This window comes from Paroedura picta, chromosome 18 (assembly GCF_049243985.1).
Source record: "Paroedura picta isolate Pp20150507F chromosome 18, Ppicta_v3.0, whole genome shotgun sequence".
Taxonomy (NCBI): Eukaryota; Metazoa; Chordata; class Lepidosauria; order Squamata; family Gekkonidae; genus Paroedura; species Paroedura picta.
The window spans coordinates 6,505,781-6,532,789 of NC_135386.1; the positions used below are offsets into that span (position 1 = coordinate 6,505,781).

Genomic DNA, 27,009 nt, shown 5'->3' on the forward strand with positions numbered 1-27,009 from the left:
AACAGTTTGTGTGTTCGTGTGCATCCCTTGATCGCTCTGACGCTCTGTGATGTGAATAGGGCATCACAGCTCTAAGAGCACAGAAGGAAGTCTTGGGTCCCAGTGCTTCCTAAGGGGCAGGGGGGGGGGTTCGTCCAAGTGCCTCTGGGACTGAGGGGGGGGCGGGGAGGGTTTGTGGGTGGCTTGTGTGTGTGTTTGGGGAGGGGGTTCAGCCGCTGATCACCCAGTGCATACACAAGCACTCAAAAAACAGAGGAATCACACGATATCTGTGCAGGCACCTTTCTCTCTCCCCATTCTCAGGTTTGCTCGTAAATTCCTGCCTCTCTCCCCGTTCTTGGTTCAAATTCTCACTGGGTTTCTGCCTTGGAGTACACACTTCACACTTGTGTGGTTCTGTAGACGTAATGAGTGTATGGGGAGGAGGGAGTTAGTCACGAGGATGATGTTTTCGAAAAAAAAACAGAGAATAGAAGGAATGTGTGACAGCTCATCCACTCCATCTGCTGTCCTTTTAATCTCATTCATATTAATCAAACCCTATTAGGGATTATAATTAGATCAGCGAGTATATTGCAGCCAGTACTCTCTTCAACCAAACGGCTCAGCCCCTCTAGGACGATAAGCCACTTTAAAACAGCCTAGTTTCGAAGGCCACTGATTTGAATTGCTAATGATTACCAATCCTGGGCAGAGGCTGAAAGCTTAATCAGAAGCCTATTAAGCCCGGGTGTTTTCCCTTGCTTTCACTGGGCGTGTCTGTTGGGGTTTTCTTTGCCACTCTGCCTTGGTTTCCCTCCCTTTAGCGCTCAGTTCGCTTTCTGGTCACTGTTTCCTTGGGTTTTCTGAGAGTGCTTTTGTGCTAGTTTCCCCGTTGTTTCACTTGCAAGTCAAAGGTAATTGAAAAGGGTACAGATTCCCTTGGATTTCCCCCAGTCAAACTTTTGCCGTCCTTTGAAGGTCACTTTCCAGCCCATATCAAGGCTGTTTTGCTCACTCTGCACCTTCCACCATCCTCCCCCATTTATCAGTGTACAAGCTCCACCCACCCCCCTTTTTACATATTTTTTACAAGCAGAGTGAGTCTATATATGAGGGTGGGTAGCAGTGATCAAGCATCCTTCTCTCGATCAATCAGGCATGCACGCTCCTTGTTTTAAAGCCATCCATTCACACACATGCACTCTTTGAGCTCCAGTTACCATTTGCAACGTCTCACAAATCCACCCAGACATAAATAGTGTCCAAAACACCACAAATCCCAAAAAGGGGGCGGGGGAATGCTGTATCGTTCTGGTGTTTCTTCATAGCAACACGGCAGTGTTATTTTTAAATTAAAGATGCATCTGTATTGCATAACAATGTGGAGGTGCCTTTTAAAAAAATTGGGAGGCTGGGGGGGAAAGAAAATTTCAGTCCACGAGAGAATTGCAGTGCTGTGATTGGTGGCTTGCTGTGATTGACACGCCAAGGAGCGGGGGGGGGGGGTGAGTTCATTTTGCTTTCCCTTGCAGCCTCATTGGGAGGCAAAAAGCCGCGATGGGGCAGAGGGAAAACGGCAGGCAGAGGTTTACCATCTTTTGTTTGCAAGCAGGAGGCCAGGTGCATTTTAGCCCTCCATGCAGAAACGGTCCAGGTTTTCTCCCTTTGCCTGAATTCCATCCTGTTCCCTTTCATTCAACAAGCTAATGCTATATGTAAAACCTGAACCATGAGGATTTAAAAGGAAGGGGGAATCCTACTGCACAGCTGTGATGGGGCAATTAAATAAATTTTTAAAAAATCTTTGAACAGTCCCCCAACATGTGACGTTCCCATGCTGATTTAGAAAAGTGCATTTTAAAAATTGTAGCTGCAGAATAAATACACTGGAGGAAAAAGAATGCCTAGGGCGGGCACAGAAACCGAAGTCAAGATTAAAGGCTTACTGCTCTGGAAATCTATAGCAAGATGTTTGTGCATAATGAACCACAGAGCAATGAATATTTTGCAGAAGATTCTATCCCCAGCTAGAAAACTTGTATCACAGATGTGAAAACGGCAAGCAATCAATATTTACCCAAGGGCCCTGTACCTATGGATGATATTTATTTACAGATCATCATATAAAATGCCACTGTGACTCAAAAATAGGCGCGCCTGACAGAGACAAAATCTGACTCAAGTCAGCCAAAGAAGACAATGGGGAAGAAATACCCTGACATGTTATGGGCCCAGCTGTGCTTACTCACTTTAAATGGACTTGAAAGCTCCATGCCAAAGATCAAACGAATGCTAATGGTCAAATAGTACGGGTGATGGATGGAAGGATCGATAGGGATTTGGGAAGACAATTTCTTCTTACAAGCGTGAGACTAAGGGAGTTAGACATGGAATTTAGTAGGATGGCCCAACGGTATTCATCCCATTCTTCAGCTCTTAATCGGCATAGTCTATCAGATCTCCAATAGGCAATCAGAAGTCCCACGGGGTAAGAGCCCATGTGGCCCCCACAAACTTAAAACACTTGGCAGATGCGATAAAAATTGTTGGTGGGCACCATGTTGGGGACACCCTCTACCTTAACTCTCCAATTGTACTTGCAAGGCATCAAGATATATCATTACATCATAGAGTTGGTTCTCTACCCAAAGGAGTCTCAAAGCGGCTTACAGTCGCCTTCCCTTTCCTCTCCCCACAACAGACACCCTGGGAGGTGGGTGAGGCTGAGAGAGCCCTGATATTCCTGCTTTATCAGTGCCGTGGGGAGCCCAAGGTCACCCAGCTGGCTGCATTTAGGGGAGTGCAGAATCAAACCTGGCTTGTCAGATTAGAAGTCTGCACTCCTAACCACTACACCAAACTGGCTCTGACAAGGCAGCAGGGTGACAGGGGAGAGCTTTTGGAGAGGAAATACAAGCACTCTGCCTTGCTCTCCTGGATGCCAGCCAATTCTCTCTTCCTCCATTACAGAGATCACAGAGGAGAAGGAGAACTAGAAATAACTTCAGGCGTTGGCATTTTGCCGTAAGCGGTTTGGGTCTCAGTGCTTGGTCCTTCATGGTTCATCCCACATGAAGAATCCAGCTTTGACCGTCTCGGGGGGGATAGTGCTCAATTCTAATCTTTTTAAGGACCACTGTGGTTATGAGTGGGGGGGGGAAAAGAACAGGAAGGGGAGAAAAAGAGGGTCACTGCTGTCAACACCACACCACACTATTCAAAGCTGCAATCCGGTTTCATTAGTGTCCAGCGGTGCCCTGAGTTCCAACGCGCTATTATTTGCTGCGAGTCATGCTGGGGAACCCGACTGTCTACTAAAGGGGAATCCCAGTTCTGTCAGATGCAGTCTATTTCTCCATACCGGATGCTGCGAGCAAACAACAGGGGAAAGTCACAATTTTCATCCCCTGCTTGCGAATTTCCCAGGAGCCTCCGGTTAGCCGGAAACAGAACGGTGGACCTTTGAGCCGTTCCAGCGGGGATCTTCTCATGTTTATTCATTTGTACTCATTTCCTTTTTTTTTAAAATCTAGCTCACCACCTCACAAAATGGCTTTCGCAGTGGCCGTCAGATAATTAAAACGTGCCACGATGCGATAAAATATATATATATATATATATATAACGGGGTGAAAATGACAAAAGAGGAACAAGCTGCTCGACAAAATTAAAGCTATAAAGCAGAGGAAAACCACACGCCATGCAAACCAGCCCAATGGCATAAGAGCAGCGGCTGCCTAATCCGCCAGTCGCTTTTCCGGAAAGAAATTAAGATCTTGAAACGCAGTTTGACACAAAATAACCTGCCACAAAAAACAAACAATATATATATGTGTCTATCTATCTATCTATCTATCTATCTATCTATCTATCTATCTATCTATCTATCTATCTATCTATCTATCTATCTATCTATCTATCTATCTATCCATCTATCCATCTATCCATCCATCCATCCATTCATCCAACCTTCCATCCATCCATCCATCCATCCAACCTTCCATCCATCCATCCATCCATCCATCCATCCATCCATCCATCCATCCATCCATTCATCCAACCTTCCATCCATCTATCCATCCATCCATCCATTCATCCAACCTTCCATCCATCCATCCATCCATCCATCCATCCATCCATCCATCCATCCAACCTTCCATCCATCCATCCATCCATCCATCCATTCATCCAACCTTCCATCCATCCATCCATCCATCCATCCATCCATCCATCCATCCATCCATCCATCCATCCATCCATCCATCCATCCATCCATCCATCCATCCATCCATCCATCCATCCATCCATCCATCCATCCATCCATCCATCCATCCATCCATCCATCCATCCATCCATCCATCCTTCCATCCATCCATCCATCCATCCATCCATCCATCCAACCTTCCATCCATCTATCCATCTATCCATTCATCCATCCATCCATCCATCCATCCATCCATCCATCCATCCATCCATCCATCTATCCATCCAACCTTCCATCCATCCATCCAACCTTCCATCCATCTATCCATCTATCCATTCATCCATCCATCCATCCATCCATCCATCCATCCATCCATCCATCCATCCATCCACCCCCCCATCCATCCATCCATCCATCCATCCATCCGCCTGCCTGCGATACAAACCACCTTGAAGTCGAATTAGATGACAATACAATTACCAGTACTCCTGCCATCAGAGGAACAATGTCCTTCGAAGAAGTTCCAAAGGCGCACTTACCCAGGTATGAAACGCCTTCTTCGGGCGTAATGGTTCCATATTTAACCATCATCTTCACAAAGTCAATTAAGGTCTTCATGATAGTTATCAAGGTTTCTTTCTCCTTGGCTTCTTTCTCTGGGTTCAGAAACAGAAAGCTCCATGTCAAGAGGCACAGGACTGATTGGAAAATGAGGGGCGTGATGGGGCCATGCTCAGAAGGACGGCATTCATATCCTTTTGAAAATGTCTATCCCGCCTTCCTGTTTAATGATATCCATTGTGGTCTAGCAGCGCTGGGTCAAGCAAAAGATGCATGGGCTGAGGGCATGAAGGGAAGGGGGGGCACCACAGAGTTTCCCCCTCTAGCTATCATGCCCTCAACTCTTTCGCTGCTGCCCCCCACTTTAATCGAGTTTTTTGCAATTGACTTTCTCTGTCAGGTTCGACTTGAATCTGCATTGTTAAAAAATAAGTTTTCTTATTTCAGCTTCAAGACTTATTGAGTCTTTGTGTCTTGTCAGTTAAGCAAGGCAAGGGCCAAGGGGCACTGCTGTTGGGCTGTGCTCAGGGCATCGGTTGGTCTTAATCTGGCCCTGTGTTTTAGGAAACCAAATGGAAACGCCAGGTCATAGAAAAGCGTCAACGTGACTGTTTTGCATTGTTGAGAGGGGCTCTAAGGTCTTCAGCAACGGAAAGATGAACACAGGTGAGGCCTTTTTCAGAGCTTGTTTGGAATGAGTCAGGTTATTTTCGGAATACGCTCAGATTTATTTTAGCTTTGTTCCTTTCTGTCAAGTTGGCTTTGTGCACAGCTTGTAAAAGCACATCATGTTTATGTTCTGTTGCCTCTGGTCACCCTCTTTCTGAGAGCCAGCCTGGCGTAGCAGTTAGGAGTGGCGGCCTCTATTCTGGAGAACTGGGTGTGATTCCCCCCTCGTCTTCCGATTTATAGACTGCGTATGGAAATATTGGCAAGGATGTAGGACGTGGTATGTGATAGGATGAAGATTATGTTTGTGGGAAGAAGATATGCATTTCTCTTCTTTTATGTATTGCAAAACGGCAGTTCAATGCCTTTAATAGTAGTAGCTCTGCAACATGTTGTGTATTTTTTGAATAAATAAAAAATATTTATTCAAAAATAAAAGAGGGTTTCACAAGGGCAAGGGAGATAACTTCTTTTACCCTAGCCTAGCGATCCCCAACCTGTGGGCCGCAGACCACATGTGGTCCTTCGACTAATTGGAGGTGGGCCGCGAAGGACGCCTCCCCCCCCCACCGGCCCTTTACTTCACACCCCCCGGCCCTTTACAACACACTTTGGGTGTCATTGTCTCCCATCCCTCCCAGATGGGACTATCTCGTTGCAGAGAAACAAGCTCAGGGTTCCCATTGATTTGTCATTGTCATGAGTTAAAATCTCCATGAAAATAAAATGTTCCTTATGTTCCTTGTTGTGGCGTGTCTGTCTCTTATTTTGAAGGGATGTTTAAACATTACCATAGTGATCAGAGAGCGTTAGGGCAGTGGTTGAGAGTAGAGGAGTAAACTACCCCCCCCCCGGGCCTCAGTAAAAGGCGTTGAGTGGTCCCTGGCGTTGAGTGGTCCCCAGTGATAAAAAGGTTGGGGACCACTGCCCTAGCCCACTTGGGCTGGCTGCTGAAGATGTACGAGAACAGGCAAACACGGGGGGGGGGGGGCGTAAAGCAGGACAGCTATCTGTCAACAGATAGATATGCAATAACTAAAATCTGAAGAGTTGCCATGTTTGTGGGGAGGATTTATGACAAAAAGGAACAAAACAGGGAAAGAGTATGCCCATTCAGCTGCTGAAGTCATGGAGCCATAGTCATCGAACCAAGAATCATCTCACCGAAACACTAAGACATAATGCACCATGTTTAGAACGCTGAAGAGGGTGTTTGATGTCAAGGCCCCGTTTTTTAAACTGTGAGACTGCAATAAAATTGCAAGCGTTGCGATTGCTCCAAAAAGGCAAGTGTTCTCAAAATGCTTCTAAAAAAGGTTTCATCCGATAACATTATATTCTTATTAATAACAATTTAAAGCTAAGAACAGTGGTTTTGAAAATATGAAACTGACCTGAGTTAAGGCTTTTCAGGAGCTCGTAAAAGTTTGGGAAATATTGGAGGTCTTCGAAATTATCCCCTGGGGGCAATTCATTCCTTCTTTCCAACACGTTGGAGGATGTCCAGGTGTTATCCAAGGTGTCATCCCGATCCATAGTTTTTGGAGCCTCCATGCAAAAGGTTACAAATGGACATATGTAAATATGGGCAACAGTATCGAAAGAGAAACAAGCCCACCTTAGAGTCTGTTTCTTTTAAAGCAAGAGTAAGACAGTGCCTTACACCTGGATCAATTCCATTTCGATTCTGCGCAACGGCTACCGGCTTGGGCCGGCTTTAAAAGGAGATCGGACAAATTAATGAAGGGCCGCTCTTATCACCCCAATGGTTGCTAAAGGGAACCTCCATGTACAGGAGCAGCAAACCCTCTGCTTTCACACACAGCTTGGGAGCACTGCAGTCGCAAATGGAACAGAAGGCAATTTTAATTTCATACAAATGCTCAAGAGGCTTATTGCGAATTGAGTGTCCTAGGGAGTATCATCCTTCAAAACTTCCTTAATTAGTTCAGAACAGAGAGGCTGAATTCCCTAAAGCAAAAAACAGTGCGTGTGTGTGTGTGTATGTGGGGGGTTTCGATTCATTCTGTTCAGTAAGTGGGCCAAAACAATTAGCGGAAAAACGTTACCATTTTTTCCTCCTGTTTTTCTGCAGTGTTACTCTCTATTCTGCTTGGAAGGTAACCAAGATCTTCCGGCGCCTTTTCCCGATCTTTTGCTTCCTTAGCAATTAGCTGCTGCAAGACTTCGGCCACCTCGTCTTCTAATGTGTAGGCCTGGCTTTCTGTGATCTAAAAGAAAGAAAAAAAGCGGAGGGGGGGGGGAGAGATGACATTTATCATTACAGCTCTCTGCAAATGACTTGATAAACCATCTTTTGAGAGGCAAAGGGGGGGGGGGAGTCCTTGAATTTCTTCCCAATGAATAGTTACTCCTGAAATCGCTTCTTCTAATGCTTCTGCCCTTCAATTAGCTTTGATGGAACAATGGCATCATGAGTGGACCTTGGCCCCAAGTCTTTGCTTCGTGACAGAATCTCTCGGTGTTCAATAATTAAAAAACAAAACTCTCTGCTTTTCGTTCATCAGAGCCAAGGCTCAGACTTGGAAATCTGCTTCGGGGCCAGGGGACCGTTTCTGCAACTTGGCCAGCGATAACAACATCACACGCTGCAGAATGATAAGGCTGCCAACCTCCTGGGGGCGGCTAGCTTGCGACAGCCGAAAGCTTTAATTGCACGGCTTGCAGGTCGGCTGCTGGTTTAAGACATGACCCATCGATTGAGACTGGAGGTGACAACGCCAGCCAGGACATTTACGCTTTGATGACATATTTCAACAGCAGCAAGGAATAATGATTCAAGCCCACTTCTCCGCTGGTTTAGATCAGTCCTAGTTGCTTTAAGTCAGTCGTGCTGTGCAGGTTTATGCCCACTGACAGCTCAGCCAGCACGGCTCCCTTTCAGATCACAAGTCGCTCTATAATCTGCAGTGGCTCGGGGGAAAGTGCTTCTCCCCTGCTTGCTATTTTGATTCTCTTTGGGGCTTCTTCATCCTAGGAAAGCCATTCGTGGCCACTGGCCCAGCATGGCCAAGCTTCAAATTGCAGGTTGAGCTGCAGGGTGAGCAGAATTGGTGTGGAATAAAACCACTACTGCAGGCCCTAGCTCTGATTCAAAGGAACATCCGTCAACGTGATGCTTTCTTAAAAAGGAAGCGAAGGGGCTGAATCAAATATCGAGGCAGGGTACGTAGGCAAAGGGGCTGATGTCCAGAAACTTACGAGTCCCAGATTGAGAAGCTTGGAAACAATTTTGTCAAACACCCCTCTGTCGTTCTCCTCGTATATCCTCATGGCGATCTTCTGGACGATATCTTCGGCCGTCAACGGTGTGCCGTCAAGCTGGTGGAGCCCATCGGGGTCATCTGAAAGCATGACAAGGTAAGTAAGGTTTGCACACCCTGAGTTAAGAATAGGAGAAGGCTTATTAAAGAGTTACCATACTTGATAGTGCAGAGGAGAGACAGAGACAGGAGCTGACTGCAAGCCTAACTAAGAGAGACAGAGACAGAGACAGAGAGACAGATTGAAATTGTGGCTTCCAAGAAGAAGCAGGAAATGGCCCCTAAGAATAGCAATCTGGAGAAAGACAAGGTAAAGGTAAAGGTATCCCCTGTGCAAGCACCAAGTCATGTCTGACCCTTGGGGTGACGCCCTCCAGCGTTTTCATGGCAGACTCAATACGGGGTGGTTTGCCAGTGCCTTCCCCAGTCATTACCGTTTACCCCCCAGCAAGCTGGGTACTCATTTTACCGACCTCGGAAGGATGGAAGGCTGAGTCCACCTTGAGCCGGCTGCTGGGATCGAACTCCCAGCCTCATGGGCAGAGCTTTCAGACTGCTGCCTTACCACTCTGCGCCACAAGAGGCTCATCAGGAGAAAGACAAAGAATGGCCCTTAACAAGAGAGAAGGTCCTGACCTCACTATCCTCTCTAACAATCTTCATGCTGCCCCCTGCAGGGTCTTCTTCTTTGTACACCAGACATTGTCTATTCCAACAGTGCTCGACCAAACGGCATTTCACATTTTCATTTAAGCCGTTCGTTAGACACCTTTCTCCCTTCCCGAACTCAAGGCGGCATACGATGTGAATAAAACATGATGGGAAATGTCATAAAAAGCGACAATGATCAAACCTCTAGAAGTTACAGATTAAAAACACCAATCAGGGCTGCAAATCATAAAAAGTCAAATAAACCAAAATGCAGTCTTAAATAAAGCTGTCTTCAACCGTCTCCTGAAGACTGACCACGAGGGGGCCAGGCACCCATCCCTGGGGAAGTTATGCCATAATTGTGGGGCTGCCACAGGAAAGGCCCTCTCTCCTGTATGCACCAGATGAAACCTCTTTGATTGGTGGGACAATCCCTGTGAATTAAATTCTGGTGCAGGAACACAGAGGAGAAGATGGTCCTCCAGGCAACACTGGTCCCAAGGCATAAGAGACTTCAAAGGAAAGGAAACACCTTGAATTGGACTCAGGAGCAGATCAGTAGCCTGTGTAAGGAGAGCCCTGCTGGGCCAGGCCAATGGTCCATCTAGTCCAACATTCTGTCTTACCCAGAGGACATCCAACAACAGGGCATAGAGGCTGAGGCGTTCCCCTGATGTTGACTCCTGGCTCTGGGATTCAGAGAACCCTAAAATGGCTTCCAGCCAAACCCCTGACCCAGACTAAACAAAGGTCCATGAAATGTTTGGCGAGGTGCCTCCAACGAACCTCAGTTCGGGAGAAATCAACCAGGGCATTTTCATGGGAAGATTTGGTTTGTGCCTATTTCTACCTAATAATCAACACAGACAGTACTGAGCTAGATAGACCAGCGCTCAGGTTAAATGTGAGGGGGGATTCATGTGCTCATCTTTTATACAGTAAGAACGCTACATGATTATTAGACAGAGTTGGATTAACTTTATTCTGGGCAGTGGTTGGTCATCGCTTTCCTATGTGGGAAATGACTCACGCTGCCAGTCCATAATGCGTTTTTAGAAAGATTACCACATCATGATTAGGCCCATACCCACTCTGGTCAACACGACAAATACAATGGACTGCTTGAGTGGTACAGTCAGCACAATGGAGTCAACGTGAACATTCAGGAAGTCTCTAAAGTGCTCCTGCACTTGATGGAGTCCATCCTTTGATCGGCAAAGATTTTTAAAGAGAAGACAACCGAAAAAGAGACGGGATAAACTTACAGATCCTTAAAAAAAAAAAAGGAAGAGGAACGTGAAAATTCTCTCTTCCAGAGAACTAGAATTAAGTGGAGATTGAATAGGAGCAGGAAAGCTTCCTGTATGCATGATCTGCTTGACTGATTTCCTGCAAACATGATATGCACAGGGAGTTCCCACTTCGGTTTCCCCCTTCTTTTCAACAAAGGCCGCTCTGCATCTTTGGGTATGTGCAGCTGCCCCTTCTGTTGATGTGAGCGGGTCAGACGCTCAATGGATAAATGAGGAAACCGTTCAAAGTTTGCATGATGTAATTTTAAACTTTTCGTTCTTTGGGGTGGGGGGAAACCCCTCTCAAAATAGATGGAATACAGTGTTAAAACATAACCATAAATTAATGCTGTATCCCAAATCCACGTTCAAGTGTTTGTGAAATACAGATGCATTCGAAGAAGAGTTGGTTCTTATATGCTGCTTTTCTCTACCTGAAGGCATCTCAAAATGGTTTAAAATAGCCTTCCCTTTCCTCTCCCCAAAACAGACACCCTGTGAGGGAGGGGAGGCTGAGAGAGCCCTGGTATTCCTGCTCGGGGAATCAAACCCGGCTCACCAGATTAACAGTCCGCACTCCTGACCACTACACCAAGCTTACATCTATATTTCTAAAAACATACAGAGATTATGATGAATTTGGAGTGCACCCGCAATAACTGGCTGTCGTTTGGCAATGATTTAAGACGTTCTTTCAGTTCCAAACAGCACCCGGCTCCTGCAACGCCCAGCAGCAATGGCATGCAGACCAAGGCTTCTTAAAATTTGCTCAGCGTGCCCTTCCCCAAGCCAAGAAACAAATGGCTTGAGCCTCACCAAAGGGAACTAAAGTCACAGAATCAAGATGTCCTAAAACAGACACCACTCAGACATATGCTGGAAACTGACAGACAAAAGAGACCTGGACTGAAATCTTCACTTGTTGTGAAGCTCAAAAGGCGACCTTGGGGTAATTTCAGTCCGCCCTTTCAACTGGGGACGATGTCTAATGGTAGCCTGTGTTCTTATATGTTTTACAAGCTGGACGTACAGGACCAGGGAAGAGGGGCTAGTGCTTATAATCGGGTTAAGGAATGTGGATTTATCTCGTTCATGTGGCATTAATAGAAAGCCAAAGATTGGCTCATTGATTTTGGCTCTACTGCAGCCGACGGAAGTCACAAATTGTGTCAAACCTGCAAATGAAATGAAACGAAATGAGATTGGCTCAGGTGGAGCTCTGGGAGAGGTAGGAGGAGGTCATGTGTTAAACCTCGGGGTTTAGCCCCCCCCCACAGACTGCACTGTCAGTAGGGTGCAGTGGTTAAGAGTGTTGGACTAGTATCTAGGAGACCCAGGTTCGAATCCCCACTCGTGCCATAGAAGGTTGCTTATTTGTGAATTTGGCCACTTATCTTCGGAGATGAGCGATCACAACCTCACAGCTATTTTTTATGCAGATGCGGGAGGTAGCGTCAGGAGCACACGATCCTTTTCTGCTGGGCTACTCTTTGGACCAAAGCTTTCCCGCCGTGGTGGACGAAAGACGGGGGAGCCCTATTATCCCTCCCCTTGCAGGCCTGAATGGTGTGCTGTGCCTATGTTTGGAGATTTTGGTTTGAAAAAATGGCCTAGGACAATTCCAGACATCTCCATCTCCAGGACCTCCAGTAGGAAGGTGAGGAATGACCATGGATGGCAACCTTGGAGAGTTATTCTCAGTCCTATAGCTCTACTCTGATTCAGCTTCAGGGGTTATATCTTGAAGACAGACTACCAACATCCTGCTTTCGTTTGGAAGGGGTCATGGCTCAGCGGCAGAGCATGTTCCTCGCATGCAGGTCTCGGTTTCGAACCCTGGCCGCCTCCAGTTAGAAGATCTCATAAACCAGGTGCTAGGACTCTGGAAACGGTAGGCATGATTACGGCCTGGAAAGCTATACACATTCCCTAACTACCAACAGTAACGATCTCAATCTGTGCAATGGTTAGATGGTCCTTTAGGCCAGGGGTAGTCAACCTGTGGTCCTCCAGATGTTCATGGACTACAGTTCCCATGAACCCCTGCTTTAGACCCATCTCAGGATCTGATGGCCCGTCCCCTCCCCATTGCAACTGCATAGCCTTTGCCTTTATCGACTGACTCATACAGTGTATGGATTTCCCTTTTTCATCCCACTTTTCAAAACAGCTACCCTCCGGACACCCTTCTATAAAGGGGCCCACCCCACATGCTCCCGTTGGCTTGCGGACAGGGCCTGGCTTATTTTTAGTTTCCCAAACCACCTCTCCATATCTTTTGGGGGTTGCTTTGTGCGTCACAAATAGATACTACAAACCTCCACGCACAAACACAAACACGACACTCCTGCCGCCCACTTCAAAAAAAGATCTGAGGGTTCCTGCCAAAATGAATTTGCTGGCTTTTAAGATGCCAAGAGATAATTTATTGGTTCCCTTCCCCCCCCCCCCTTCCCTGCAACAGACTATAATGTGGCCGCTCTTCCAGACGGAATGGAGGAGCCTGACCCTGCTCTCCCGTGAGATCGGCCACTTTGGCTCCTCTGTAGACATTAAAGGTAAAGGTAAAGGTATCCCCTGGGATTGAACTCATGGGCATAGCTTCAGGCAGCATGTCGGCTGCCTTACCACCCTGCTCCACAAGAGCCTCTTTCTGTAGACATCACAGACATTCAAAGCAAATGTTTAAGAACACGGCTTCTGATGAAGTACCTTGGTATTTATAGTCCAGGCCGCTCTTAGTGGAGTCATAGTCCTCCACCAGCCTGCGCCTCTTGGTGGAATCTGCGTCATCAAGGGCGAGTTGCTGGTCATATCTGCTTCGGATTGACTCCCTCTCCTTTTCCTTCCTCTCTTTTTCTGCTGCCGACTTGAGCAAGTTCAAGTCATCAACAAAGGAATAATTTCTGAATTCTGGCTTATGTTCTGGAAGACGCATAACACAGGCAGGGTGAGACACTCTCACATCTCTGAGCAGTCGGCATTACGAGCGGGCAGGGGGGGGGGGAGTCAAAGGAGAGTTACCTGTCAGGAGGTTTCTTTCCGTCCGGTCTTCCTCGGCCTCGGCGATCTGTTTGGGGGAGGTCGACGGAAAGGAGACACAGTCACTACCTGGGGTGCCTTGGCAATTAAGCAATTAATGCACGTTAACAAGGGTGTTGTGTGGCTCGGCGGTCCCCTTAGACATGGCTACGGCCAGCCTTCTGCACCAATGGGGCAGCCATCTAAGGTTGCTAGCTGGGTGGGAGGGGGGATATCCTGTCCCTTTGCTAGATGTTCAATACACAGAAGCAGGCCGTTGATAAACTTTTCACAGCATGGCTCAACATCAACCGGTGGGTGATACTGATATTAAAGGCACAGCTAGTTGGACCAGTTCAGAAGTTGCCAACCCTCTACGTATCCCGGCAGAGCTTAAACGACACAAATGTGAAATCAGCCATGCCTTCCCAGCCATCTAATTTCTACCATCCTCCCTTCCAGCTGAGCTGCTTCTATAATAAGTGTCTATAAACTGTTCACAACAGAGACGTCAAGAGGTTTCTCTGCCCTTGGTTTTTGCTATGGTTCAAGGGTCTTAACTGCATTGTATGCCAGATTGTCTTTTCACAGACCGTTTTTGTGGTTTTTCTGAAACAACACAAGGCAAGAAACCTGGACGGCAAATGGGAGGGGGAAACAGGTGCAGTTAAGGTGCCAACCTGGAGCAATAACCCAATTTGGAAAAGCTAGTAAAAGCTGGGGAAAAGCAATCATTTTTATGTTCACATGCTTGGTGGCGGCAGCAGGAAGTGCCATCACGGCACACGTGATATATGGCGAGGCGATGGGCATTCCCAGGTGGTTTTCTATTGCCTGCCTCTGTGCTGTGACCCTGGACTTCCTTAGCGGCCTCCCAACCAAAAAAAACCTCCCACTTTTTCCTGTCAGCATGACATATCAGAAATAGAAGAAGAAAAAGAAGAGTTGGTTCTTATATGCCGCTTTTCTCTACCCGAAGGAGCTCAAAGCGGTTTACAATCCCCTTCCCATTCCTCTCCCCACAACAGACACCCTGTGGGGTGGGTGAGGCTGAGAGAGCCCTGATATCACTGCCCAGTCAGAACAATTTTATCAGTGCCGTGGCGAGCCCAAGGTCACCCGGCTGGCTGCATGTGGGGGAGCGGGGAATCAAACCCGGCATGCCAGATTAGAAGTCCGCACTCCTAACCACCACACCAAACTGGCTCTCCACCCGAAGAAGCACAGGCTTTGCACGTAGAGGCCCCCCTTTGATCCCTGGCATCTCCAGTTAAATGATCTCAGGTAACAGGTGTTGGGAAAGACCGTTCTTTGGCAGAGAGCGACTGCCAGATGGAGCAGCACTGAAATAGATGGACCGTTGAAAGAAGACAGCTTCCTATTTCCATAGCAGCGTCTGTCGCTTGCTTTCCTATTTGCACCTCTTCTTAAGGGTTATCTGTGCTTCCAAATGTGTCAAATGTCAAGCCAAGACATGCCTTCGAGATGCTTTTAAGCATTTGACAGACAAATGCTTAGGATAGTTCATTATCTGGAGCATTATTACTTGGAGGGGCAGATGCTTTCATTAAATAGGGATGAGGCCTTTACTGGAAACAATGAGTGGAGTAGAAACCAGGGGCCCTGTGGTGGTCAGTTCATCACTTTTCTCCTAGTACTTTGGTTCCCAGTCAAAGCATTTGATTTATTTATTAGGTAAAATATTTATAGCCTGCTTTTCCACTTGGCTCAAGCATCCAAATCACCTTGAAGAGCAACGCTTTTATTGTGGCATGAATTTTCAGGAGGTAAATGCCCACCTCCTGTTGAACGGGCATCAGAAGGGCCACCTCACGTCCAAACCTGCCTGCCAGCTGAAATCAAAGTGTTGTTTCTTCAGAAGTGGGGCAAAGACGGGGCCTTCTTTGAGCTGGGGCCCAGCTTCTGACACCTCCCCTACTGGTATTAATGTGCAAGTTGAATGTCCTTTTATATGCCCATGTTTTGCCCGCACTGCTCCTTACATTCATTATATTGTTCCGGAGTTTTACGGGTCATATTACGAGTGTTTGTCTGTTAACGGATTTTGAAATGCTCAGGAAGGCAGGCTGGACATAAAAGTCGTAAGAACGGAAGAGAAGCCATCTAGGATCAGGCCAGCGGCCCATCCAGTCCAACGCTCTGTGTCACACAGTGGCCAAATGCCAGCTGCCATCAAGGGCTAGAACTCCAGAAACACGCCCACTGTTGCCCTCATCCTAGGCACCAAGAAGAGAGCATGACTGCCCGAGACACAGGATTCCATCTATATGTTATGGCCTGTGGCCATTGATGAACCTCTGCTCCATACGTTTATCCAGCTGCCTATGCCTGTAGCAGCCACCACTTCCTGTGGCAACGAATTCTTCGTGTTAATTTCTATGGATTGATTAATTAATTATATTTTTATACCGCCCTCCCTTGAGGCTCAGGGCAGTTTACACAAAACATAGGGATACTATAAAAAGAAAAGGTATCCCCTGTGCAAGCACCGAGTCATGTCTGACGCCCTCTGGCATTTTCATGGCAGACTCAATACGGGGGGTGGTTTGCCAGTGCCTTCCCGATAATATAGCCCAATCCATAGCATCAAGTACTTGGGTGAAATACTTCCTTTTATCTGTTCTAAGCCCATTTCTCATTGATTCCAGTGAGTGCCCATGAGCCCTTGTACTGTGAGAAAGGGAGAAAAGTGTTTCTTTCTCTGCCTTCTCTATCCCAGGCCTCATTCTGTAAGCCTCCATCGTGTCACTCCCTCATTTCTCCAAGCTTAAAAAGCCCTATCCTCTTAAACCTTTCTTCAAAGGGAAGGGGTTCCAATCCCCTTAGTCATTTTTAGGTGCCCATTTCTGCCATACATTTTGAGGTACAGTGACCAGAACTGGACACAGTATTCCAAATGAGGCCACACCTTAGATTTATACAGGCGTGTAATGATACTGGCTGGTTTGATTCCAATCTGTTTCTTAATAACCTCCGGCATAGAATTTTGCCTTTATTTATTGCAGTCACACACTGAGTTGACATTTTCAAGGAGTTATCTACCACAACTCTGAGATCTGCCTCCTGGTCAGTTTACTGCCAGTTCAGACCGCATCAATGTATATTTATAGGTAGGATTTTGTACTCCAGTGTGCATTACTTTGCATTGGCCAGGGTTGAGCCTCATTTGCCATGTTGATGCTCACTTGCCCAGCCTTGACAGATCCCTCCGGAGTGTCTCACAGTCTTCCCTGGCTCTCACTGCCTGAATCCAATCTCCATGCATCTAATAAAACAGGCTCTTGCCCTGACCCCAGGGCTGGAATCGAGTGTTCGCCTGGGTTTGAGCCCCATTCATCTCTGTAGGACTTACATCCTACAGATGTATGCATGCATTCAGGCTGTGTTATTGTCTTGACAGTGGCAAAGAAGTCTGTAATTTTTGTTACAGCATCTCATATGGTTACCATGCCAAAATTTATTCCTGGAAATTGCTGGGGTTTTCCCAGCAGTAAAAGCCAAGATTGTCCATTTATCTGCTCACTGTAAAAATGCCAAAGGATATTTGCTCAGATATCAGTTTTTAACCTACCTGTTCTTCTAGTGGCCTCTCCACGCTTAATTCTCTGTTGTGTATGGCTTTATCTAGGGAAAGGGACACACATATACGTACAACTGTGATACGTAATCGCACACACACACACATGCAGTCATGCTCCACAAAGTAACAATAAATGAATCACAGTCTTTAAGGTTTCCCTGCGCTTCTATAAATATCAGTCCTTGTAACAAAAAGCACCAGGTGGCTCAGAACAACTCACAGAGAGAGGAGCCTTTAAGTTACAGAAGAAACAAATACTTGGGGAGGTTCTTGCCTTTGTCTAAGAGCTTCCCGTGCTGGACCGTCCCTGCGTTTCCTCCTCCGAAAACCTTCTAACACACACATTTGAAAAACCTCCTATAAGAGCTGGACCAAAATAGCAGTAACCTATAATCGGATTGGAAACAGCAAGAGCTTAAAAAGATCCCTGACATTGACAGCAAGCCCACAAAGACAGACTTGGATATTGCTGCACTACGGACAAGGCTGCTCAGCAAACACTCCAGAATGACAGAAACCATCCAGAAAGGGAAGCCACAACAAACAAACCTAAACAGTCATCTTATCCAGGTGCCGGGGGAGGGGGGGATTAAATTAACATTGCCATCACCAATGTTCAAACCATTAGCACAAAATCTAGACACTGGGAATTAATTTCCAAAGAGAAGGGCAAATAATGATTAATCACACCAACTTGGTATGTGGAAATCAGATTTTTAAAGCTGTTTTTCACATTAGAAGGCAACACACGGACAGCGTGAGTGACAGCAAGTGCCCAAATCCGAGGAAGTTTTAAAAGGGCTCCTATGACTATGCAAAGTTCCAATGAGTTACGTACCTCCTCTGGTGCCCTCGGGCTTAGGGAAGCCATGGACTTGGCTTTTCATCAGTGCCAGCACTGGTATCAGGACAGCCAACTTGAGAAACATCTTTCTCTCCCGTTGGTCTTGTCGTCTGCTTCAGCTGAGGTATGGAAGGAAGCGTCCTTGGCAGAGCCCGAGGAGGGCAGGGGGCTGTGTAAGCCAGATAAAGGGGAGGATGCCTCCTTCCCCTTCCTTTAGCCGGCTGTATTGTGCCGATGCCTCCCTATAGAATCACTGGATCCCAGCCAGCGGCTTCCTGAACCGGGAGCTGTCCAGCCCTGCTGGTGCTGAAGTCACAGAGGCGTCATTTGCCGTCCGAGAAGGTAAGCAGGCAGCTTGCTCAGGAATGTGACTAGAGCTGTTCTTGCTTTGCCTCCCTCTTCCCCCACACCCCTCGATATCAGCAGATGAGCCTATTCTTTTCCCCGTGGATAGCTCAGGATCGGCGTGGGAGGAGGAAGAAGGGGAGGCGGCCAGGGAGAATAACAGGGAGGGGGATTGTGGCTGCAGGCGCATGCGCTCACCACCTGGTCCCACACACAGCTCTCTCTGGGCTAAGCCAGCCTGCTGGAGAGAACGACCCCTCCTGGGCAGGGAGCGTGCTTTCAAGCCCACAAGCAAAGGGCTGCTGCCTCTGGAAAACACAATCTCCACCTACAGGACTCACTCAAAGGCAGGGAGGAGGAAAGAGCAAACACATCACTGGCGATTTTAAAAGCCAGTGATGCCCACTGATGTGATGCACCAGGCCTATGACTGATGTTTCTAATAGATGCCAGCGTTACTTTCCAGGATTACGAAGCGTAGAGTGGGCAGGAATGGCAGAGCGGCAATTCCTAAAACAAAGCTTCAGAGCGAATTGGGGGTGTTAGGCCACACCAGGCGAGGGTGACGGAGCAACGACTGGTTTCCAGCTAGAACAGGAAAGCGGGAGGTTAAGGTAGCTTCTCCGTTTAGTGAAACCTAATCTCATGGTAGGGGAGGAGCATACAGACTAACGGAGCACCTGCATTCTGCTCACACGCGGCATTTTTATTCCCCCACCCCACCCCAACAGCTGCAGGATATAATAAATCAACCGAGCCACAGTTCACCTTCAGCGTTGTGATGATCGGAATGTTAAAAAAGCAGGCAGGAAAAGCGAAAACAGATCTTTGAGGCTGCTCTGGGAATGGGCAGAGACCAAGGCTGTGGATGTGCATTAAATGGTAGCCAAGCAGGCAAAGAAAAAACGTAGGCCATGGGCATGCTGAATATATATTTCAGTTCTCCTTGGATTTTAGGTCTAAAGGACCCAGAGGACTTAATAGCAGCTGAGTTTTCAAAAGCAAACAGATTATATAAAGGGCATTTTCTGTAAGGATTCCGGGCCTTTTCGATTCGGGGTACCTTTTCAGCTCTCATGGCTTGTTATGGCTCAGGGGCCGTGATGAAACCGGTGAAAATTTCATGCTGACTAACAGTGTGTCACTTTTGCAAGTCAGGCATTCAAGCCAGGATATAGTAGAATTATTCACACCCCTGAATGACTGCTGCGTTTGTTCTCATTTGGGATAGGTGTGATTTCTCAAGGGCAAATGGCAGGAGAAAGTGAAGAGGGAAGAAAAGCTGTGGAAGAGGTTTTGTACGGACAGTTTGAACCAGTGAACGTAACCCTATGACTCTCCTGCCACTTAAAAGTGCTTAAGATTGGAGGGATTCTGCCCAGTTTTAAAAAGCATTTTAATAGTAATTTATGCACACAACCCTGGACTTCCTTGGGGGGATCTCCCATCCAAGTACTAAGCAGGGATCTGGCAAGCTGGGTTTGATTCCTCACTCCTCCACATGCAGCCAGCTTTGGTGACTTTGGGCTAGTCACAGTCCTGATAGTTCTGTTCTCACAGAGCAGCCTTGTCAGGAGCTCTCTAAGCCCCACCTACCTCACTGGATGTCTGTTATGGGGAGAGAAAGGGAAGGCCATCGTAAGCCACTTTGAGACTCCTTCGGGGAGTGAAAAATGGGATATAAAACCAACACTTCTTTCTTTTCTAGATTCCGAAATCTGATGAGATTGAACCATCCAGGTCAGGACATATGCATAGTTACCTGAAGGTGACCTACTGTACAGAAACTTATTTCTGAGTTATATTTGCTATGTGGACTGAGGTACTTCCTGATTCACCCTTTCATTTTGGTGGTATGTCTCAACACAGTTCTCTTTAGCACAAATACCACAAGAAATTGCAGCATCGACTCTAAACCAAAGATCTAGCACGGAGGCACAAAAACAGCAAGATCAGTTATTCAGGCCTTGATTTTCTGTCCCGGTGTTGTGCTAATGACCATGTAGCAGGCCTTTAAATTAGGTTCCCAATTTTGCTAACACATGTAAAGGTAAATTTGTCTTAAGCAATTTCCTCTTCTCCTTCCACTATAATTACGACATGCTCTCCCCGCCAGCACTCTATTCATAGCTTGATTCCCAGAAAGGCACACTCCAGATTTGGGGGAAACGAATGAGCTGTTAAGAATCCATTCTCCCTTTTGTTCCTATCAAGATTCTTGAGGCATTAAAAATAAATAATAAAACCAGAAGGAAGATGAGTAATACACCATTAGAAACATAGACAGAAACATGGCAGCGGTAATCCAGTAAACTAATATTGCTATACTGTAATCCAATAAACTAATATATTCAAGGTAACGGCAATCCTCCTCTGACCTTCTTCTGCCTTGAAAATTGACTTATGGTCTATGAGGTTGCCCTAAATTGTGACCCTCTGGCAAACAAACAAACAAAGAACAATGACTGCTGAAACAAGTATTTGTTAGAAGACAATATTACTGGTTTAATAATATTAGAAGAAGAAGAGTTGGTTCTTATATGCTGCTTTTCTCTACCCGAAGGAGTCTGAAAGCAGCTTCCAATGGTCTTCCCTTTCCTCTCCCCACAACAGACACCCTGTGAGGTGGGTGAGGCTGAGAGAGCCCTGATATCACTGCTTGGTCAGAACAGTTTTCTCAGTGCCGTGGCGAGCCCAAGGTCACCCAGCTGGCTGCATGTGGGGGAGTGCAGAATCGAATCTGGCATGCCAGATTAGAAGTCTGCACTCCTAACCACTACACCAAACTGGCTCTCAGTTTGAGAGAGAGAAGTTGGCTCCAGGTCCCAGGAAGCTTCATGGCTGAAAATGGTGTGTAAACACACGTTTCATAAACGATCGTGAGCTTTAGTTCACGAGCCAGTTCATGCCCTTACCTACTGTTATTTCGCTTTGCCAATGTGAAAGGACCAAATGGGCAATAATCCCATGAATCAAAAGAATGTCTGTGGATAGAGCCTGCCATGTCATTAACTTCTCCTTGCATCCCGTTACCAACACATCCTAGTTTGAAACATTTTACTGTTTTTTCCAGCTGTTTCCCTTGATTATAGCACCCTGAATAGTCTATCTTAGCCTATGTTAGAACTGGAATGCTAAACAGGGGCAGCCACGTTATGTACTTGGAACAGAGACCACCAAGAAAGACCGGGGCTGCTATGCAGAAGACAATAGAAAACCAGCTCCGCTTGCCTCTTGCCTGGAATGCCCCATAAATGACTTGATGGCACCTTCTTTTGTTCTTCCTTGATTACTTTTCCGGGTTGTGAAGTCTCCCACGTTTGCTGGAATACCACAAGAACTGCAGCTGTGCCAATAAATGCCCTGGAAAAAAACAAAACAAAAAAAAGTTGTGAGTGCAACTTTTGTGAAAGTTGTGAAAGGCGTCGTCTTTTTAGTGAGAGGTGAGAGGGGACCAAGGAAGAGGATGGAGAAAGAGAAACAGGCACCCTCTTTTCCACAAAGGCAGCCCAGGATGAAGGGGCACCTGAGGAGGAGATAGTCAGGTCGTGCCGAATTCTTACAGCACAATAAGAGCAATGCACCATTTTGGGTGTCTGCTGCAATGTCTGGCGACCAGATTTCCCAGAGGGCCAATTTAAATTCTAGCAGAGTGGCGCCGATTTCCTTGGTCTCCCTTATGCACACAGATATATGGCTGAAAGCCATAGGCAAACACCTTGGGGGAAACAATTAAAATGCACTGAAAATATGCAGTGCTGCCCACATGTCTGTGGAAGCTTCTCATCTCTCCTGTCCCAAAGCCAGCTGAGAGGGGTTGGCCTTAGGACTAAGTTAATCCACTAGAAACGGGACAGCCGCTGGTTCTCTGCAGGCTGGTTTCAGTTCAGGACTGAACAGATGCTTACCTTTCATTCAACTGAACTGTTATATTCTGAGCAGGGGGAGTGAATGGTGTGTTTATACAACAATGAGCTAAACTTAGAAACGGCGGATGTTTAATTGGGTGTGTCACTCAATTTAGCTCAAATGCATGGCTGTAAAATCGATGACAGTGTTATTCTTTGAGTGTCCTAAAATCAGTAAATGCAATTGATTTTGCACAAATATCGCTTTTTAAAGCGGATGCCGGCTAAATCAGTGGGGAAGAAACATCCAAATCGGATGGAAGCAAGCAATTTGTCCGCATCAGCGTTAGAGACCATTTTAAAATGCAGAATAGCAGCATTAAACCAATGGTGGTGGAAAATGCCACAAGTTCACAGCCAATAGATGTACAGAGGTGATTGGCCATAGTTTGCCTGTATGCATAGTGACCCGGGACTTCCTCAGGGGTCTCCCATCCCAAGTACTTAACCAGGTCTCCCATCCCAAGTACTTAGCTCCCAAGACCAGACAAAATCAATTAGCCCGGGCCATCCAATTAAATCAACCGGGAAATATCTGATATTTAGTTTTGTTACATTGCTGTGCATATTATTTCTCTGCCACAACTGTATATATTCAGTGTTATCTAGAGATGGTTAGTCTTTACGGTGCCATGGCCCCTGCATTTTATTTCACTGCAGTGGAAGAACATGGCTAACCATTTGCAGTCCAATGAGCTTTGCCATTTCCATACCACGAAAGACACCTGACTCCTGCTCCAATGGAGAATGGAGAGAGGTTGACCACTATTCCTGATCAGAATCTGCAGCATCTGCAACATGGCAAGTCCCTAAGGAAATCCTGAACATTCACTGGCAGTTCTTATTTAGAAAGTTGTGTTTTGGTGCCATCTTCTGGTATTTTGAGAGCTTTTCATGTCTTTGGCAGCCTCTAATTTGGAGAAGCTGTTTGATTCCCCACTCCTCCTCCACATGCAGTCAGCTGGGTGACCTTGGGCCAGTCAGAGTTCTTTCAGAGCCCTTACCTACCTCACAGGGTGCCTGTTGTGGGGAGAGGAAAGAGAAGGCACTGAGACTCTTTCAGGTAGTGAAAAGTGGGGATATAAATAGCCTGTTCTTCTTCAAAATGCTCCCAATTAAAGTCTACCATTATTGAAATTAAAAAGTATACCATTATTATATATTATAATAACATATTTATATTTAAATGGATTAAAATGTCCCCTTTTTGGGTTGTAAGGTTAGGAATATTCCTAGCGTGTAGCGATGACCACCGTTACAATAAGAGGGGTATTTAAAGGGAGAATTGTCATAGCGATCCTTTGTTTGAAGCCGGGAAAGATTTCCTTTTATTTATTTCATGATGATGTATACACTGCCCCTCTCACTCCCCCGTCTCGGGGCAGTTTGCAAAGACAATGATTCGTAAGATAGAACCTGGTTAGAAATTACTATAAAATTATTGCATAAACTAAGGTGACCAGATTTTGGTAAAGCGGGACACCATTGACCGGGGGGGGGGGGGGGCGGGATTCTTGATTACAAATTTGGTTTATCTGAAGCAACAAAATTTTTCCTAGAACGCATAGAATGCAAAAATACTATTGTAATATATACTTTCTAATTTCAACCTACGCACCATTTGCCAGGTGCCCCCAGAGGTCCCTCCAAAAGTGGGACAATCGGGTCACCTTAGCACAAACCCACCCATTGAACACTGCTGCATCCACTTACCTGTGGTCCTCCAGATATCCACGGACTACAATTCCCATGTGCCCCATGCCAGCAAACGCTGGCAGGGGCTCATGGGAATTGTAGTCCATGGACATCTGGAGGGCCACGGGTTGACTGGCAGGGGCTCATGAGAATTGTAGTCCATGGACATCTGGAGGGCCACGGGTTGACTGGCAGGGGCTCATGGGAATTGTAGTCCATGGACATCTGGAGGACCACGGGTTGACTGGCAGGGTCTCATGGGAATTGTAGTCCATGGACATCTGGAGGACCGCAGGTTGACTCCCCCTGCCTTTGATGACTGAGGCCGAGCTTACAGCGGGAGGAGAGGAAGGCAGAGGGGCTGCCATCTACCTAGTTGGCTTTTCCAACTAATTCCGGGAGATCTCCAGCCCGGCCCGGGGGTTGGCAACCCTCATCAACGCCAGGCCTCTGCAAACCTGAGGGGGAAAAAAAACATCTCCTCAGGCCGCCCGCGGCCTAGTCCCCCCTCAGCCCGGGCCTCCCCTCCCCTCCCCTCCCCTCCCCTCCCCTCCCTCAGCGCTCTGGCGCGGCCCGCCCGGCCTACTCGGGAGGAAGCCCGCCCGCCTCCGCGGGGCTTACTCTCGAGTCAAACGCCGGCCGGAGAGGGCGCCGGGCCTCCCCCTCGGCCTCCTCCGGAGCCCGGAAGTGAGCGTGAGGCGGCGGGCCGTGCCGGGCCTTCCTTTCCGGGGATGCGGCGGGGATGAGCGACGTGGTGCAGCGGACGCTGAGCGCCTTGCCCGGCTTGCTGGGGCAGCCCGAGGCGGGGCCTGGGCCTGGGCCTGGGCCTGGGCTCGGCGGGGCGGCTGGAGGGCCCGGTCGGGGCTCGGCCACGTCGCGGCTCGGCGGCCTCATCCGGAGCATCACGGCGCTCGCCTCCAAGCATGTACGGGCTTTGGGCCTCTGGGGGGCTTTGGGCCTGGGGTCGCCGAAGCGGGGAGGCGGGCATGGCGGAGGAGGGGACACGCGCTCACGACAGCCTTGCGAGGTCGGCACGGCGGGAAGGGGCGCGAGGCCCTCTTGCGGGGCTCCCCGGCAGGCGGGGGCAGGATTCGCACCTGGGTCTCCCCGGGTCTAGGCCTGGAGGTTCTCCCAGGCGAGGCCTTGTGCAACTTTTGTGGCGCCCGGTCTGTAGGCAGCCTTAGTAGAAGTGTCTCAGTGACACGGAGCAGAGCAAGAGTCCGGGGCCCGTTCTGCACCTAAGGGTTAATGCACCTTCAGCGCGCCTTAGAGGTAGATTTCCCTGTTCTGCTCAGGAAAATCCAGCCGCAAAAGTGCAGGGAAAGCGCATTATCCTATGTGTGCAGAATGAGTCCAGGAGCAACTTATTGGTGGCACGGGAGGAGCGCCCCCGAGTCACGGCTCAGTTTTTCGAGATCCGAAAAGAGGGCACATCGTAAAGATGGGCAAAATTTGTGGCAGGGTTGGAGCTTCTATGAGTCGCTGCTCGCTTCTTCAGGTATCTGCAAAGAGCGAGAGTCCAGGAGCACCTTCAAGACTAACAGAAATCATGGCAGGTTAGGAGCTTCCTGGAGTCACTGCTGCAGATCTAAAACGATTCAGAATCCAGGAGCACTTTAAAGACTTAACCAGATTGGTGGCAGGGTAAGGGCTTTCAAGAGCCACTGCTCACTTCTTCAGATATCTGAAAACAGAAATCGTCTACTGTGGATCTGTAGACACCCGTGGACTACAATTCCTATGAGTCCCTGGCCACGCCTGGTCTAGGAGCACCTTAAAGACGAACCAAATATGTGACAGGAGAAGGAGGCTTTGTGAATCACTGCTCACTTTTTCAGTTCTGAATAGAGGGAGAATCCAGGCACACTTTAGAGACTAACAAAATTTGGGTCATGGTAGGTGCTTTCGTGTGCCATAGCTCCTTTAAATATACCGTATTTGCCGGCGTATAAGACGACTGGGTGTATAAGACGACCCCCCCAACATTTCCACTCAAAATATAGAGTTTGTTACATTACATTACAGTACTATGGGCCACTATGGGCAGCTATGTCTATCCCAACTGAAGTGCACCTGTAGCTATAATGTGAGTCCGTCATTGGAAAGTGGAGTGATTTCAGAAGCTGAATAACTTGAGCAGTGATTGGACTAGTTGCTATATACAGAAGGGTAATAGTCAAATGGATGTTTTTGTGCACCTGGTGAAAGCAGCCTGGCTTAACTTTTGCTAGAGTAATTTGAGTGCCACTAGATGCAAATTTTGTTGGAATAAAACTTCGTGTAGAAGATGCTACGGGATGCCTGTCTTAGTTTGCGGCAACAGGCTAAAACGACCACCTTTGTGAGGTGATGAACACATGAGGCTGCCTTATACCAAATTGGACGGTTGGCCCACCAAAGTCCATATTGACGATGTTGGGTATTAAACTTTTTACATGATGAACAGAGGCTCTGTTGCTGAGCCACATGAAAGTTTGAAAATAGCTCTCTGTAGAGTTGATTCCTTTCTTTTTAAAAATGCCGTCAAATTGAAATGTAGCAATTCAGTGTAATTCTATACACGGGGGGACATGACACGGAGAAGTTATAATATGCAGGGATAATCTTTACCTGATGTTGCTCATTTTGGCTACTTGGCCGAGCATATTTTGTGGAATGATTTAAAGTGCCTTTTACAATTGTTCCCTGTTAGGAGGAAGAAAAATTAATCCGACAGGAATTAAGCAGCTTGAAAGCAACCGTTTCTGCACCCACTACCACTCTGGTGAGTTCTAAACGTAAAACTGAATTATTTTCTCAAGAGGAGAAGGACACTGACATTCTGATATGCTTCAGAGCCCGCTTGGTGTTGTGGTGAAGAGTGATAAACTCTGAGGAGAACAGGGTTTGGTTCCTCCACATGCAGCTGGGTAACTTTGGGCCAGTCCCTGTTCTCTCAGCTTCACCTCCCTC

General features: G+C 47.3%; 1 protein-coding gene across 5 annotated transcripts in view; it reads right to left on the reverse strand.

Annotated features, from left to right (window-relative positions):
* SCG3 (secretogranin III) overlaps nucleotides 1-24,975 on the reverse strand; it is a 42,030-nt gene extending 17,055 nt beyond the window's left edge. Inside the window, exons 1-9 of one of the 5 annotated variants that reach the window (XM_077318076.1) lie at nucleotides 24,679-24,975; nucleotides 21,724-21,817; nucleotides 17,257-17,309; nucleotides 13,668-13,713; nucleotides 13,356-13,568; nucleotides 8,639-8,781; nucleotides 7,486-7,647; nucleotides 6,811-6,964; nucleotides 4,726-4,842 (exon numbers count right to left, since the gene is read on the reverse strand). In XM_077318076.1, coding sequence (XP_077174191.1) covers nucleotides 4,726-4,842; nucleotides 6,811-6,964; nucleotides 7,486-7,647; nucleotides 8,639-8,781; nucleotides 13,356-13,568; nucleotides 13,668-13,713; nucleotides 17,257-17,309; nucleotides 21,724-21,817; nucleotides 24,679-24,960 — 1,264 coding nt within the window. In that variant the 5' untranslated portion in view covers nucleotides 24,961-24,975. Of the gene's footprint in view, nucleotides 1-4,725; nucleotides 4,843-6,810; nucleotides 6,965-7,485; nucleotides 7,648-8,638; nucleotides 8,782-13,355; nucleotides 13,569-13,667; nucleotides 13,714-17,256; nucleotides 17,310-18,103; nucleotides 18,691-21,685; nucleotides 21,818-24,678 lie in introns of those variants that run through there. The other 4 variants (XM_077318078.1, XM_077318079.1, XM_077318081.1 and 1 more) reach the window with 4 other exon arrangements.
* Between the last annotated feature and the right edge of the window lie 2,034 nt (nucleotides 24,976-27,009).